This window comes from Lolium perenne, chromosome 5, assembly GCF_019359855.2.
Source record: "Lolium perenne isolate Kyuss_39 chromosome 5, Kyuss_2.0, whole genome shotgun sequence".
NCBI classification, from domain to species: Eukaryota; Viridiplantae; Streptophyta; class Magnoliopsida; order Poales; family Poaceae; genus Lolium; species Lolium perenne.
The window spans coordinates 14,480,492-14,497,093 of NC_067248.2; the positions used below are offsets into that span (position 1 = coordinate 14,480,492).

The 16,602-nt window shown below is 47.4% G+C and overlaps 1 protein-coding gene across 1 annotated transcript; it reads left to right on the forward strand.

The window, feature by feature from the left end:
* Positions 1 to 915: 915 nt before the first annotated feature.
* Positions 916 to 4,728, forward strand: LOC127298930 (probable disease resistance protein At4g33300). Its single transcript, XM_051328799.2, has 4 exons — positions 916 to 1,859; positions 2,622 to 3,372; positions 3,460 to 3,671; positions 3,785 to 4,728. Exons 1-4 carry the CDS (start codon positions 1,079 to 1,081, stop codon positions 4,615 to 4,617), a joined length of 2,577 nt encoding a protein of 858 aa, XP_051184759.1. The 5' UTR covers positions 916 to 1,078; the 3' UTR covers positions 4,618 to 4,728.
* The last annotated feature ends 11,874 nt before the right edge of the window (positions 4,729 to 16,602 follow it).

Sequence of the window (16,602 nt, forward strand, 5' to 3'; positions counted from 1 at the left end):
CAATAATAATAGATACACCTTAAACCATGGGATCATGTCCTTATATAGGCAACACACATATATAATAGGGTCTATAGACTTCATGTGTTCTTTTCTCGGTAGGACTAGAGATGACGCTTTAACCACCAACATCCAAAACAATGCTAAATCTCAAAGGCTTCAAATGTGCATTGAAAAAACTCTGCTCAAGCTGGTAATCCGAATAGAACAAGGTCATGTATATCTTGATTGTAATTTTCTCTATAAAGTCATTTCAACGACCACATCTAGCTAATCCTTACAATGAGACACAGTACTACCAAGACTAGAACATGGTTCACGTAGTTAAACAAAATACATTATTCTCAGAACTTCCAGACACAAATTAAGCAAACTTAATAGAACCGGAGTTTGAGTGGTGCAACCAGATTCTCTATAAAGTCATTAGTAGTAACGTAAGTCTTCAGTTCCATTTTGACATCAAACAGATTCGTGCCGGCCCATAAGCTGTACTAGGTTGTAACTGAGACTCGGCGACGTCACTTGACCGAGATTTAGTTAAGTCTAAGTACCCCGTATGATTTAGAGATGCCCATATTTTACACATGTATACGTACATGCATTCCAGTGAAAATGTATATACACACCTTCAAATCATTATTATTGCCATGTTGGGCTCAAAAATGCCTGGCCTGCGTGCGATGCTCTTCCAGACCCGACTATGGGCGTCCGGTAAAGGTCAGGTCTACTCTGGGCGACTACCCGGTAAAGGTCAGTAGTACCCACTGCTGCTATATATTCTCCTCGTGTACACACGGCGGAGCCCCACCGGTGCACCGGCGACCCCTCACCGGCGACCTGGTTGACCCTCCTCCACTCCCACCGGGAGCTGCCGTGCCGCACTCTCCCGCCCTCTATAAAGTATAAACCCATCTCCACCTCCTCCGTCTCCGCGACCCTCCTCCTCCTCCTCCTCCTCCACTCCCCCATGGCGATGGCGACCTCTCACTTGCCCGACTAAACCCGCTCACGCAAGCACACGCACCCAGAACACCCCACCACCAAAGCCAATAAGATAATCAAGCAAGCGAGGCGCGCCATGGACCCGGGCCGGATCCTGTTCGACCAGCTCGCCGGCGACGCGGTGAAGGAGCTGCTGCGCGCGGTGACAGGCACCTTCCTCTGCCGCTCCACGGCCGAGCGCCTGCGCCGCACCGTCGAGCCGCTCCTGCCCCTCGTGCAGCAGCCGCAGCATGGCGCGCTCCGCAGCAGCGCGGAGCTCGGCGACCTCGCCGCGCGGCTCCGGGAGGCGCTCGACCTGGCGCGCCGCGCCGCCGCCTCCCCGCGCTGGAACGTGTACCGCGCCGCGCAGCTCGCGCGCCGCATGGAGGCCGCCGACCAGGGCATCGCGCGCTGGCTGGCGCGCCACGCCACCGTCAGCGTCCTCGACGGCGTGCGCCGGCTCCGCGACGAGGCCGACGCGCGCATCGGCCGCCTCGAGCGCCGCGTCGAGGAGGTCTCCGCCGCCATGCAGGCGCCCCCTCCCGGGATCCCGCCAGCCATGTCCCTCCCCGTCGCGCTGCCGCCGTCCAAGGGCGTGCCGATGGCCATGGAGGTCGCGCCGCCGGCCAAGGGCATGGAGGTCGCGACGCCGGCCAAGGGCGGCATGTGCACGCCCATGGATCTTGAGATCCCGGAGGAGGAATTCGACAAAAAAGGCGGCGACTTGCTCGGAAGCGGCATCAAGGTAGGCAAAGACAAGGTGAAGGAGATGGTCATGGGCGGCGGCCCCGGCTGGGAGGTCGTCGGCATCTGCGGCATGGGCGGCAGCGGCAAGACCACGCTCGCCATGGAGATCTACAAGGATCAAAAGGTCCAAGGTAATAATACTACACAAGAATCTAATCCCACAACCATCCCGTCTCAACCAATTCTTCCTTAAAAATTCGTTCTTTTCCTTCATACTACAAAGTGTATCATTCGATTCTTGAGTTGAACATGCTTCTAAAATTCTCTCGTGAAATCTTTGGGAAATCTTTGGTGCTTGATTGGGGAATCTTTTATTAGGTAAAGTTGAGGCTGATGCTTTACGTTTTGCTCCGCACCACTTATATTTTGGTCAAAATTGGCGCTTTGACCGACCTGGTGCAGAGCATGCCCATTCCTGTCATGGGATAGGGTTGCTGATCAGAGCAACACAACAACTCCCGGCTGCCCAACTTTGCAGATACTCTGAAAATCTTGTGCCATCATGAAAGTTACATTTTTGTTTTGAACCAAAAATGATTGCCACTTATTCTACTGCTCTAAACACATATGTATTTAATTAGCGCAGACCCCTAAATAACTGAATCATACCGGTTCAGATCCAAGTAACATACACTCCTCTTCTTATCGTTCCAATAATTTAATTAGGGTTCAGATCCAAGTAACATACTCCTCTTCTTATCATTCCAATAATTTTATATCAATTGTTAAATCCCAATTAATTTGGTCGTGCTGTAACACAAATTTGACATTACCATCTGTAATTACAAAGACACTTGGAACTAGTGATGCTAATCCTCTTTATCAAACTTTCTTCTCTACCCAGTGCTAATCTTTCTTCTCTACCCACTGCTAATACATGTTCCTTTGTTTAGGCTACTTCAACAATAGGATCTTCTTCGAGACGGTCTCGCAATCCGCGAATTTGGAAACCATCAAGATGAAGCTGTGGGAGCAGATCAGCAGCAACATCGTGCTTGGTGCATATAACCAGATCCCGGAATGGCAGCTCAAGTTAGGACCAAGGGACAAAGGACCAGTCCTTGTTATACTTGATGATGTGTGGTCTCTCTCGCAGCTCGAGGAGCTCGTGTTCAAGTTCCCTGGCTGCAAGACTCTTGTCATATCAAGGTTGAAGTTCCCTACGCTAGTTAAACGGACCTATGAAATGAAATTACTCGGCGAAGAGGAAGCTCTATCTGTCTTCTGCACTGCTGCCTTCGATCAGGAGTGTATTCCTCAGACTGCTGACAAGAAGCTGGTTAAGCAGGTAGCTGCTGAGTGCAGAGGGCTTCCGCTAGCTCTGAAGGTTATCGGTGCATCCTTGCGTGATCAGCCCCCTATGATATGGCTGAGCGCGAAGAACCGCTTGTCACGAGGAGAGTCTATTTCCGACTCGCATGAGACCAAACTCCTCGAGAGAATGGCGGCAAGCGTTGAGTGCTTGTCAGGAAAGGTTAGAGAATGTTTCCTTGATCTGGGTTGCTTCCCAGAGGATAAGAAGATCCCTCTTGATGTGTTGATCAACATTTGGATGGAGATACATGATCTTGATGAGCCAGATGCTTTCGCCATTCTAATGGAGCTGTCGAACAAGAACCTGCTTACCTTAGTTAATGATGCACAGTACGTCTACCATATATTTTCTTGAAATCATTTTTTGGATCCATATACTGCAAGAACAGGTCTGACCCTTTTATGCTCTTTATGCAGGAATAAAGCTGGAGATTTATACAGTAACTATCATGACTACTCAGTGACGCAACATGACGTGTTGCGGGATCTGGCAATTTACATGAGCGGCCGTGATTCTCTGAACAAACGGGGGCGGTTAGTAATGCCAAGAAGAGAAGAATCACTTCCCAGAGATTGGCAGAGGAATAAGGACATTCCCTTTGAAGCTCAGATAGTTTCCATTCATACAGGTGATATATCTGATCACTCCCTGTTTGTCAACTTTGTTTTAGTGGTACAAATTTTCCCCTCATTGAGTTACTAGAAGTACAAGATGATCTAACCAATTGATTTCAAACTTCAGGTGAGATGAAAGAATCTGACTGGTTCCAGATGAGCTTCCCCAAGGCAGAAGTTCTTATCCTCAACTTCGCCTCAAGTGTGTACTACCTCCCACCGTTCATTGCAACTATGCAGAACCTGAAGGCCCTGGTGCTAATCAACTATGGTACTACCAGTGCGGCCCTTGACAACTTATCCGCCTTCACCATGCTCAGTGACCTGCGGAGCCTCTGGCTAGAGAAGATCACACTCCCACCACTGCCAAAAAGCACAATCCCGTTGAAGAGCCTGCGCAAGATCTCTCTGGTGCTATGTGAGTTAAACAACAGTCTAAGAGGGTCAACGATGGACCTCTCGATGACATTCCCGTGCCTATCCAACCTCACCATCGACCACTGTGTCGATCTAAAGCAGTTGCCACCTAGTATATGTGAGATCAGTTCGCTGGATAGCATCTCCATCTCAAACTGCCACGACCTCACCGAGCTGCCGTACGAGCTGGGCAAGCTGCACTGCCTTAGCATCCTGCGCGTGTACGCCTGCCCGGCGCTGTGGAAACTCCCGCCGTCGGTGTGCAGCCTGAAGAGGCTGAAGTACCTCGACATATCGCAGTGCATCAACCTGACGGACCTCCCGGAGGAGCTCGGCCACCTGACTAACCTGGAGAAGATCGACATGAGGGAGTGCTCGCGGCTCAGGAGCCTCCCGAGGTCCTCCTCCTCACTTAAGTCCCTCGGCCACGTCGTGTGCGACGAGGAGACGGCGATGCTTTGGAGAGAGGCCGAGCAGGTCATCCCAGACCTCCGCGTGCAGGTAGCAGAAGAGTGTTATAATCTGGACTGGCTTGTAGACTGATGTATGTCCTGGATGCTTTGGCTCCAGACTCACCGTGTACAGTTGACTATGTGTATATGCTTCCCTGTTTAATGCAGGATGGGTAGTCAAATACACTGTTCAATTTTGACATGTTCAGTGTTCATGTAGTTGACTCCTTTAACAGCGTCATGGTATTTAGTAGAAATGTGCAAAAAGATTAGAACTGTAGAGCTAACGGAGAAGCTTGAAACGCTAAACCCTTTTTTGGAAATTTTATATATTCTAGGAAATTCTACTTACATCCAAATGGTATCCTCTTACACTATGAAAGGAGAAGCTTGAAATGCTAAACCCCTTTTGGAGTTTTTCTTTGTAAAACATCAGTTTTCCACCACATATGCACTCCCTAAATTTGTTTTATATCTATTGTGGCATCGTCGGTGCACCCTGGCTCCAGATGATATAACTCCGCCACGGGCCCTGACTGCATTAGGAAATTGTTTCTCCCGTTGTAACATGAGTGCAAATCCACCATCAATTGAGATAAGCAGGACCCACCATCAATTGAGATAATAGAGCAAAATAATTATATCGTGATAGAACTAAATAAAAAAATAAATATAAATGTTCAGTAAAACTAAAAAATAAATATAGGTTTCATTTGGGGCTTCGGGATATCTCTTATGGATTTTTCTCAACTATTTTAGTGCAAGCTCACCTGGGCCTACGTAGAGATACAGGCGCATGTGAGTAGTGGAAAAACACTCCACTCTTAGACTTTCTATCGTTTGACATTGTTAGATTGTGTTGTTGATGTCATATTTCAAGCCCATGACTCCATGTCCATTGAATTTGTCAATTGTTTGGTAGAAAAAAATTGTCTAGAGATATCATGATATTTTCACCACAAAGTTTTCTGGTAGGATTTCTCAAGGGCATGTGAGGCGATATCATGATATTCTAACCTCGGGTTTGATCACTCTCGTGGGTTGTATACTTCTAACCATCCTGCCGATATATGGTTCTATACTTTTTAGTGACTTAGGCATACGACGTCATATAACAAATAATGTCACAAAATAGATTTTTTTCTGTTTTGTCGAGCTACATTTTAAGTTTGGAAATAAAGTTGTGTGACATAATAGATACTATAATGGTGCAACATTCTCCATAATATTTTTTGATTAGATTCATATTTACTACATCACAGACACTGAAAGCATGGGATCACAATTAGGTCTGCATCGCATCTGCCGCACTTGCTACCAGCAACGACACCATGGGACCAGGTGTGTGCGTCAACTGTCGAGCGATAGTGCATGAGCAATTTAATGAACATCGACAAGCTGGCTACTATGTGTTTGACTAAGTAATCGGAACTAAAGAGTTAATGGTGATGGCCCCATGGATATATACGCACGGGTTACATCTTAAATTATTATCTTATGATATTGATGTCTAGAGACGGTGCACCACCCGTTCCATCCTGTTCTTTTCTTTCTCAATAACCGAGTGATATTTCCTTTAAATCATTTTCAATATAAAGAATATTTTATTATCTAAAAGAATTAACTATTACATCCCGCCTCTACATATTGCTAGGATGTACACATCCGCTCAAATCCAAATTGATGTCCTTGAGCCAAGACAGTAGCTTCGACATCTCCTCTAGCGTTGGTGTGAGAGAATTGACCACACTTGGGCCTTTTCCATTGTATGTATATATAGGCAGATATTACAATCCTAATCATAAATGGGAGATCATACAAATAAGGACTCTCCACAATATTACAATCCTAATCATAAATGGGAGATCATACAAATAAGAACTCTCCACGATTTAGGGGATTAGGGGATATGTCACGATACGTGACATATCTGTCTAACACTCCCCCACAGTCACAACGGGAGGAGGACGGACGTTGAGACTGGACCGAAAATCCAAAAACAACGGTGACGGGAGACCCTTCGTCAAGATGTCGGCGAACTGGCGAGACGAGGGTACATGGAGCGCGCGGACCTGGCCCATGGCCACACGATCGCGAACGAAGTGAAGGTCGATCTCGATGTGTTTGGTACCCTGATGTTGGACGGGGTTCGTCGACATGTAGACGGCGCTAACATTGTCACAGAACACAACCGAGGCGGGAGACAAAGGTCGATGAAGCTCGTGGAGGAGTTGGCGGATCCAACTAGCCTCGGCGATGGCGTTAGCCACAGCGCGGTACTCAGCCTCGGCGTTAGAGCGAGATACCGTGTGTTGCCGCTTCGAAGACCATGAGACGAGGTTGTCACCGAGGTAGACGCAAAAGCCCGATGTGGAACGACGAGTGTCGGGGCAGCCAGCCCAATCGGCGTCGGTGTAGGTGACCATAGAATCCGGTGATGAAGAGTGAAGCTGGAGTCCATGAGAGATCGTGCCCTTGACGTAGCGCAAGATGCGCTTGATGGCCGCCAGGTGCTTCTCGCGAGGGTCGTGCATGTGAAGACACACCTGCTGAACGGCGTACGCGATGTCCGGGCGCGTGAAGGTGAGGTACTGAAGAGCACCGGCGAGACTCCGGTACTCGGTCAGCTCGGTGACAGGGGAACCGGCGGTGGCGGCGAGCTTCGGTGACGTGTCGACCGGTGTCGTCGCGGACTTGCAGGCGGTCATGCCGGCTTTGTCCAGAATCTCCACGGCATACTTGGCTTGCGAGAGATGCATGCCGGAGGAGTCGCGGGTGACCGCAATGCCGAGGAAGTAGTGAAGGCTGCCCATGTCCGTCATGGCGAACTCGGAGCAGAGGGAGGCCGTGATCCTATCAAGTAGGCGCGGCGAGGAGGCGGTGAGGAGGAGGAAGGCCGTGCCTTCCGGACACTGAAGAACGAAGAGCGAGGTATCGGAGCGCGAACACGTGAAGCCGGTCGAGGTGATGAAGGTGGCGAAGCGTTGGTACCACGCGCGAGGAGCCTGCTTGAGACCGTATAGGGAACGGTTCAGCCGACATACGTGCTCGGGACGGGTGGAGTCGATGAAGCCCGTGGGTTGTCGACAGTAGACGACCTCGGCGAGCTTGCCGTGGAGGAAAGCGTTCTTGACGTCGAGCTGGCGAGTCTCCCACTTAAGGGAGAGCGCGAGGGAGAGGATGACGCGGACCGTCGCCGGTTTAACAACCGGGCTGAACGTCTCGTCGAAGTCGACACCTTGCTCCTGGGAGAAGCCACGAAGCACCCAGCGTGCTTTGTAGCGGTCGAGGGAGCCATCAGGCTTGAGCTTGTGGCGAAATACCCACTTGCCGGAGACAATGTTGGCGTTCCGCGGAGGAGGCACAAGGTCCCAAGTGTCATTGCCGAGGAGAGTGCGGTATTCCGCGGTCATGGCGTCGAGCCAGTTAGGATCCTTGAGAGCCGCACGTGCAGAAGTCGGAACCGGTGAGTACCTGTGGACAGAAGCAAGCAGGTTAAGCCGCTCACGGGGTGCGACGTGGATGCCGGAGGTGCTGCGAGTGCGATGCGCAGGCTGGGGCGCCGGTGAGGGGGCACGCGGCGGTGTAGGGGCACGCGGCAGCGAGGGCGCGCACTGCAGCGAGGTGGCGCGTGGAGCGGGCACAGCCAGAGGGACGACGAGAGGAGGAAGATCATCGTCAAGAAAATCATAGGTCGCAGCGGAGGGGAGCTGCGGTGAGGCAAAGGGAAAAGTAGACTCATCGAAAACAACGTGGCGAGAGATGAGGATGCGATGAGTGGCAAGATCCATGCAGCGATAACCCTGATGATGCTGAGAATAGCCAAGAAAAATGCAAGCACTAGACCGTGCTGCGAGTTTGTGAGGCATGGTAGAGGCGGTGTTGGGATAACAAAGGCAACCAAAATCGCGAAGAGATGAATAGTCAGGGTGGGTTTTATAGAGAGCGAAGTAGGGAGAAGGAGCACTAATGGTTTTGATGGTGAGGCGATTGAGGACGTGAGTAGCGTGGTGAAGAGCTTCTACCCAAAAATGCGGCGGTAAACTAGCTTGAAATAAGAGAGACCGCACAATGTCGTTGACAGTACGAATGATACGCTCGGCTTTACCGTTTTGTTGGGAGGTGTATGGGCATGAGAAGCGGATGTGTATGCCATGGGCAGCCGCGAGTGAGTGGAGTTTGGCGTTGTCGAACTCACGACCGTTATCACACTGTATGGACACAAGAGGCAAATTAAATTGCGTATGAGCAAACGCGCGAAAAGAGGCTGGAGTAGCGTAGGCGTCTGATTTTTGGCGTAGGGGGACGGTCCATAAAAATGAGTGAAATCATCAAGAATAACCAAAAAATATTTATTGCAAGAAATGCTCAAGATCAGTGATGTCCAAAGATCACAATGAATTAACTCAAAAGGGCGAGTAGTTCTAGTGGTGGAAGAAGAAAAAGGCAAACGTACATGGCGTCCAAGTTGACAAGCATGACACAGAGTACTAGTTGCTTTATTACAAGGTAAAGAAATATGCTGCGAAAGACGATGATAAGCATCATGACCGGGATGACCAAGGCGACGGTGTCAAATATCGTGGGTGGTGGCGGCAGCGGTGAGAGCACGGGGCGTCGGACGCTGGAAAGAATAAAGCTCCCCAGTACTATTGCACCGAAGAAGCTCACGCCGGGTAAGAAGGTCCTTCACAGAAAAACCAAAAGGCTCAAAATCAACAGAACAATTATTATCCGTAGTAAACTGACGGACAGATACAAGATTCTGAATGATGCGAGGAGTGACGAGGACATCACGAAGATGAAGAGGGCGATTAGAGAAAAAAGAAGGAAGAGATGCATGCCAAGCCGTGGAGACGGGAATGGAAGAACCGTCTCCAACCGTGACATGACGATAAATAGGGTGTGGAGAAAGAGAGGAAAGGATACCGGCGTCATTGGAGAGGTGAGCGGTAGCACCGCTGTCCATGACCCACTCCGAGGGGGGTTGCTGCAGCGTCAGGTTGGTGAAGTGCTGCGCGAGGGCGGAGGAGTCCCATGATTGCGCCATGGCGGGGGACGCAGCACCGCATCCCGCAGCGCCGTGCGGGGCGGCGCCGTATGGCGCAGCGCCATGCGGGGCGACATCGTACTAGCCGGTCGGGGCACCGTACATGGCCGCACCGTAGGGGCCGGAGGGACCGGCATGGTGAGAGGCGACGTAGGCGTGGGCGCGAGGGCCCGGGCGAGGTCCGAGGATGCCATGGCCGATGGCGGACTGCTGCATGGGCCACATCTGGATGGCGCCGGTCCACAGGTTGTAGGGGGTGGGCATGGGGGGAGCACCACCGGCGGGGCGGTAGCCCTTGTTCTTGCCGTAGCCGCCGCGGTGTGGGTTGGGGGCGCGAGAGGGCGCCACTGCTGCCCACTGCCCGCTCCGGGAGGGCCGCCACCAGCGGTAGTGGGTGGAGCTGGGGCCTTGGCGACGAAGGTGAAGGCAGAGGTGTTGGGGGAGCGACGCGCCACCTTCATCTCCTGTAGAAGCAGCATATTGCGGAAATTGAGGAAGGTGGGAAACGGCTTGAGGAGGGGGCGATGTCGGTGATACGTCCAAAACCTATCTACTTTCCCGAACACTTTTGCTGTTGTTTGCCCTCTATCTTGTGTGTTTTGAATACAACTAATGCGGACTAATGCTGTTTTCAGCAGAATTGCTCTGGTGTCTCGTTTTTGTGCAGAAATCCAACTTTCGGGAAAATTCCCGGAAAATATAGAAAAACCCATATTTCACCTGGAGACTCCCGGAGCCAGAAGACGAGACGGAGGGGGGCCACGAGGGGCCCACACCTACCCTTGGCGCGGGCCAGGCCTTGGCCGCGCCAAGGGTTGGTCTGGCCACCTCGGCGACCCCCTCGACCTCTCCTTCGCACTATATAAGCCTCCTGTCCTGAAAACCGAGGGGGGTTTGACGTTTTTCCAGAAAAAGTTATGCTGCTCCGCCGCCACCAGAAACCCCAATCCGGGGACCAGAAACTCCGTTCTGGCACCCTGCCAGGACGGGGATTTGGAGGATATCATCGCCATCGCCATCACCGACGCCACCGACGCCTCTCCATCAACCATCCATGATTCCCCCATCCATGTGTGAGTAATTCCCCATTGTAGGTTGTAGGGGATGGTATGGATTGGATGAGATTGGTCATGTAATAGCTATAAGATTGTTATGGGCATAGTGCCTAGTATCCGTTGTTAGTATTTTTGACATTATTGCAACTTATTGTGCTTAATGCTTGTCACTTTGGGCCCGAGTGCCATGATCTCAGATCTGAATATGTTATTGATTCATGATGATAATTATTGTTTTTGATCATATCTGCAAGTTGTATACACACATTGTTGTCCGGAACCCGAGGCCCCAAAATGACAATAATTGGGATAACCGGAGGGGATGGCTATGATGTGAGGATCACGTGTGTTCACGGAGTGTTAATGCTTTGCTCCGGTACTCTATTAAAAGGAGTACCTTAATTACCAGTAGTTTCCCTAGAGGCCCCGCTGCAACAGGTTGGTAGGACAAAAGATGTCGTGCAAGTTTCTCATTGCGAGCACGCACGACTAAATAGGAACACACGCCTATGGTTATATTATGCTAGGATGCTTATATCATTATTACTTGCAATGCCTAGGTCTTGCTATTATATGGACTCCCTCATTCATGCAACGCCCGTTCATCCATCCCTGTGCCTACAGTATTTTAATCATGTTGTCTACTGCAATCATTGCTACTGCTGTTTTCATTTCATTACTGTTGTTACTTCACTACTACCATTGCTATAAAACTGTTACTACTGATAAACTGTTGCGAGCAAGTCTATTTCTAGGTGCAGGTGAATTGACAACTCATCTGTTAAAGCTTATAAATATTCTTTGGCTCCCCTTGTGTCGAATCAATAAATTTGGGTTTTACTTCCCTCGAAGACTGTTGCGATCCCCTATACTTGTGGGTCATCAAGACTATTTTCTGGCGCCGTTGCCGGGGAGCATAGCTTTATTTACAAGTCCACTTGAAGGTGATATTGTCGCTGCAATTTATTCATTATGGGGAAAGCTCCTGAATCTAAGTTCCCTATATTGCCATCCACTACAAGAAAAGGTACAACTCTGAACACCTCGGTTGCTCTTGATTCACCATCTGTTATGAGTAAGCTTCTTACTCCACCACATGCTGCTACTTCTGCTGAATCTGATAATGCTCCTGATGATTTTGATGATGCTTCTACTGTGCTTGATAAGAGTGGTTCGTTATGTCCTTTCCTAGATACTACAATTGCTAGAGCTAAACAAATTGAAAATGCTGAAAATACTATTACACCTATTAGTTCACCTCAAGCTAGGGGGAATCCTAGTGATGATCTTGATGAAACTTATATTGAACTTGATGATGACTTCATTAAAGAATGTCATGCTACTAGAGATGCAAGTGTGATACGTCTCCGACGTATCGATAATTTCTTATGTTCCATGCCACATTATTGATGTTATCTACATGTTTTATGCACACTTTATGTCATATTCGTGCATTTTCTGGAACTAACCTATTAACAAGATGCCGAAGTGCCGATTCTTTTTTCATTGTTTTTGGTTTCAGAAATCCTAGTAAGGAAATATTCTCGGAATTGGACGAAATCAACGCCTAGGGGCCTATTTTGCCACGAAGCTTCCGGAAGTCCGAAGACGAACGGTGGGGCCACAGGGTGCCCAAACCCTAGGCGGCGCGGCCCCCCGGCTGCGCCGGCCTATGGTGTGGGGCCCCCGTGCCCCCTCCTGACTTGCCCTTCCGCCTACTTAAAGCCTCCGTGACGAAACCCCCAGTACCGAGAGCCACGATACGGAAAACCTTCCAGAGACGCCGCCAACGCCGATCCCATCTCGGGGGATCCAGGAGATCACCTCCGGCACCCTGCCGGAGAGGGGATTCATCTCCCGGAGGACTCTACGCCGCCATGGTCGCCTCCGGAGTGATGTGTGAGTAGTCTACCCCTGGACTATGGGTCCATAGCAGTAGCTAGATGGTTGTCTTCTCCCCATTGTGCTATCATTGTCGGATCTTGTGAGCTGCCTAACATGATCAAGATCATCTATCTGTAATTCTCTATGTTGCGTTTGTTGGGATCCGATGAATAGAGAATACTTGTTATGTTGATTATCAAAGTTATATCTATGTGTTGTTTATGATCTTGCATGCTCTCCGTTACTAGTAGATGCTCTGGCCAAGTAGATGCTTGTAACTCCAAGAGGGAGTATTTATGCTCGATAGTGGGTTCATGCCTGCATTGACACCGGGACAAGGATGTAAAGTTCTAAGGTTGTGTTGTGCTGTTGCCACTAGGGATAAAACATTGATGCTATGTCTAAGGATGTAGTTGTTGATTACATTACGCACCATACTTAATGCAATTGTCTGTTGCTTTGCAACTTAATACCGGAGGGGGTTCGTATGATAACCCGAAGGTGGACTTTTTAGGCATAGATGCAATGGATGGCGGTCTATGTACTTTGTCGTAATGCCCAATTAAATCTCACTATACTCATCATGATATGTATGTGCATGGTCATGCCCTCTCTATTTGTCAATTGCCCAACTGTAATTTGTTCACCCAACATGCTGTTTGTCTTATGGGAGAGACACCTCTAGTGAACTGTGGACCCCGGTCCAATTCTCTTTACTGAAATACAATCTACTGCAATACTTGTTCTACTGTTTTCTGCAAACAATCATCTTCCACACAATACGGTTAATCCTTTGTTACAGCAAGCCGGTGAGATTGACAACCTCACTGTTTCGTTGGGACAAAGTACTTTGGTTGTGTTGTGCAGGTTCCACGTTGGCGCCGGAATCCCTGGTGTTGCGCCGCACTACATCCCGCCGCCATCAACCTTCAACGTGCTTCTTGGCTCCTCCTGGTTCGATAAACCTTGGTTTCTTTCTGAGGGAAAACTTGCTGCTGTGCGCATCATACCTTCCTCTTGGGGTTCCCAACGAACGTGTGAGTTACACGCCATCAAGCTAGATTTCTGGCACCGTTGCCGGGGAGATCAAGACACGCTGCAAGGGGAGTCTCCACTTCTCAATCTCTTTACTTTGTTTTTGTCTTGCTTAGTTTTATTTACTACTTTGTTTGCTGCACTAAATCAAAATACAAAAAAAATTAGTTGCTAGTTTTACTTTATTTGCTATCTTGTTTGCTATATCAAAAACACAAAAAAATTAGTTACTTGCATTTACTTTACTTAATTCATCATGTTTCCTTTTAATTTTACCACAAAAGACATACCGGTAGGACGTGGGTCTATAGTTGGGAGAAATAATATAGAAGAATTTTTCAATCATGTTAGTACCATTGAAAATTTTGAAGATAGACACTTGGTAGACCTTGCGCCTACTTATGAAATTGCTGCTGCGCATTTAGTTCGCCTGTTGGAATCTAAATTTGTTAATCTTAATCCTATAATCCAACACATGTTTCTCACACTTGGTGATATGGAAGAAGGGGAAAAGAAAGATTTTGTTTTAGAAACCCTTCTTAGAGAATTTGGTGGTCTAGCGAGAAAGGCTAGAAAGGTCTTTGCTAAATTTAATATGCTTGGTTCTCATACTAATTTTGTTAGTCTCCTTGAAAAGATGGACATGGATAGAATAAGATACACTAATAATATTGATGATGGTGGGGAGATCAAAGCACCAATACCATGTAAACTCTTAGCTATGAATGATGCACTAGAAAATAACTATGCTTGGCTTGTTCCTGAAAATTTGTTTGATGAGAGTAGCACGCCTAAGACTAATGAAAAGGGAGATGCTAAAACTTATGTATCTAATATATTATGCCTGGTTGAGAAAACTCCGCACCCCGCTGAGAATGCACCACCCTTTGATAATACTTGATGCACACTTTCTGCGCCTAGCTGAAAGGCGTTAAAGAAAAGCGCTTATGGGAGACAACCCATGTTTTTACCTACAGTACTTTGTTTTTATTTTGTGTCTTGGAAGTTGTTTACTACCGTAGCAACCTCTCCTTATCTTAGTTTTGTGTTTTGTTGTGCCAAGTTAAGCCGTTGATAGAAAAGTTCATACTAGATTTGGATTACTGCGCAGAAACAGATTTCTTTGCTGTCACGAATCTGGGCAAAATCCCCCTGTAGGTAGCTCAGAAAATTAAACCAATTTACGTGCATGATCCTCAGATATGTACGCAACTTTCATTCAATTTGAGCATTTTCATTTGAGCAAGTCTGGTGCCATTTTAAAATTCGTCAATACGAACTGTTCTGTTTTGACAGATTCTGCCTTTTATTTCGCATTGCCTCTTTTGCTATGTTGGATGAATTTCTTTGATCCACTAACGTCCAGTAGCATTATGCAATGTCCAGAAGTGTTAAGAATGATTGTGTCACCTCTGAATATGTTAATTTTTATTGTGCACTAACCCTCTAATGAGTTGTTTCGAGTTTGGTGTGGAGGAAGTTTTCAAGGATCAAGAGAGGAGTATGATGCAACATGATCAAGGAGAGTGAAAGCTCTAAGCTTGGGGATGCCCCGGTGGTTCACCCCTGCATATATCAAGAAGACTCAAGCGTCTAAGCTTGGGGATGCCCAAGGCATCCCCTTCTTCATCGACAACATTATCAGGTTCCTCCCCTGAAACTATATTTTTATTCCATCACATCTTATGTGCTTTGCTTGGAGCGTCAGTTTGTTTTTGTTTTTTGTTTTGTTCAAATAAAATGGATCCTAGCATTCACTTTATGGGAGAGAGACACGCTCCGCTATAGCATATGGACAAGTATGTCCTTGGTTCCTACTCATAGTATTCATGGCGAAGTTTCTCCTTCGTTAAATTGTTATATGGTTGGAATTGGAAAATGATACATGTAGTAATTGCTATAAATGTCTTGGGTAATGTGATACTTGGCAATTGTTGTGCTCATGTTTAAGCTCTTGCATCATATGCTTTGCACCCATTAATGAAGAAATACATAGAGCATGCTAAAATTTGGTTTGCATATTTGGTTTCTCTAAGGTCTAGATAATTTCTAGTATTGAGTTTGAACAACAAGGAAGACGGTGTAGAGTCTTATAATGTTTTCAATATGTCTTTTATGTGAGTTTTGCTGCACCAGTTCATCCTTGTGTTTGTTTCAAATAAGCCTTGCTAGCCTAAACCTTGTATCGAGAGGGAATACTTCTCATGCATCCAAAATACTTGAGCCAACCACTATGCCATTTGTGTCCACCATACCTACCTACTACATGGTATTTTCCGCCATTCCAAAGTAAATTGCTTGAGTGCTACCTTTAAAATTCCATCATTCACCTTTGCAATATATAGCTCATGGGACAAATAGCTTAAAAACTATTGTGGTATTGAATATGTAATTATGCACTTTATCTCTTATTAAGTTGCTTGTTGTGCGATAACCATGTTCACTGGGGACGCCATCGACTACTCTTTGTTGAATTTCATGTGAGTTGCTATGCATGTTCGTCTTGTCTGAAGTAAGAGCGATCTACCACCTTATGGTTAAGCATGCATATTGTTAGAGAAGAACATTGGGCCGCTAACTAAAGCCATGATCCATGGTGGAAGTTTCAGTTTCGGACATATATCCTCAATCTCAAATGAGAAAATTATTAATTGTTGTTACATGCTTATGCATAAAAGAGGAGTCCATTATCTGTTGTCTATGTTGTCCCGGTATGGATGTCTAAGTTGAGAATAATCAATAGCGAGAAATCCAATGCGAGCTTTCTCCTTAGACCTTTGTACAGGCGGCATAGAGGTACCCCTTTGTGACACTTGGTCAAAACATGTGCATTGTGATGATCCGGTAGTCCAAGCTAATTAGGACAAGGTGCGGACACTATTAGTATACTATGCATGAGGCTTGCAACTTATAAGATATAATTTACATGATACATATGCTTTATTACTACCGTTGACAAAATTGTTTCATGTTTTCAAAATCAAAGCTCTAGCACAAATATAGCAATCGATGCTTTTCCTCTATGGAGGACCATTCTTTTACTTCAATGTTG

Coding starts and splice junctions, on each gene's coding strand:
- LOC127298930 (XM_051328799.2), top strand. CDS start 1,079: ATGGACCCGGGCCGGATCCTGTTCGACCAGCTCGCCGGCGACGCGGTG. Junction 1,860..2,621: donor CAAGGATCAAAAGGTCCAAG/GTAATAATACTA, acceptor TCCTTTGTTTAG/GCTACTTCAACAATAGGATC. Junction 3,672..3,784: donor GATAGTTTCCATTCATACAG/GTGATATATCTG, acceptor TTCAAACTTCAG/GTGAGATGAAAGAATCTGAC.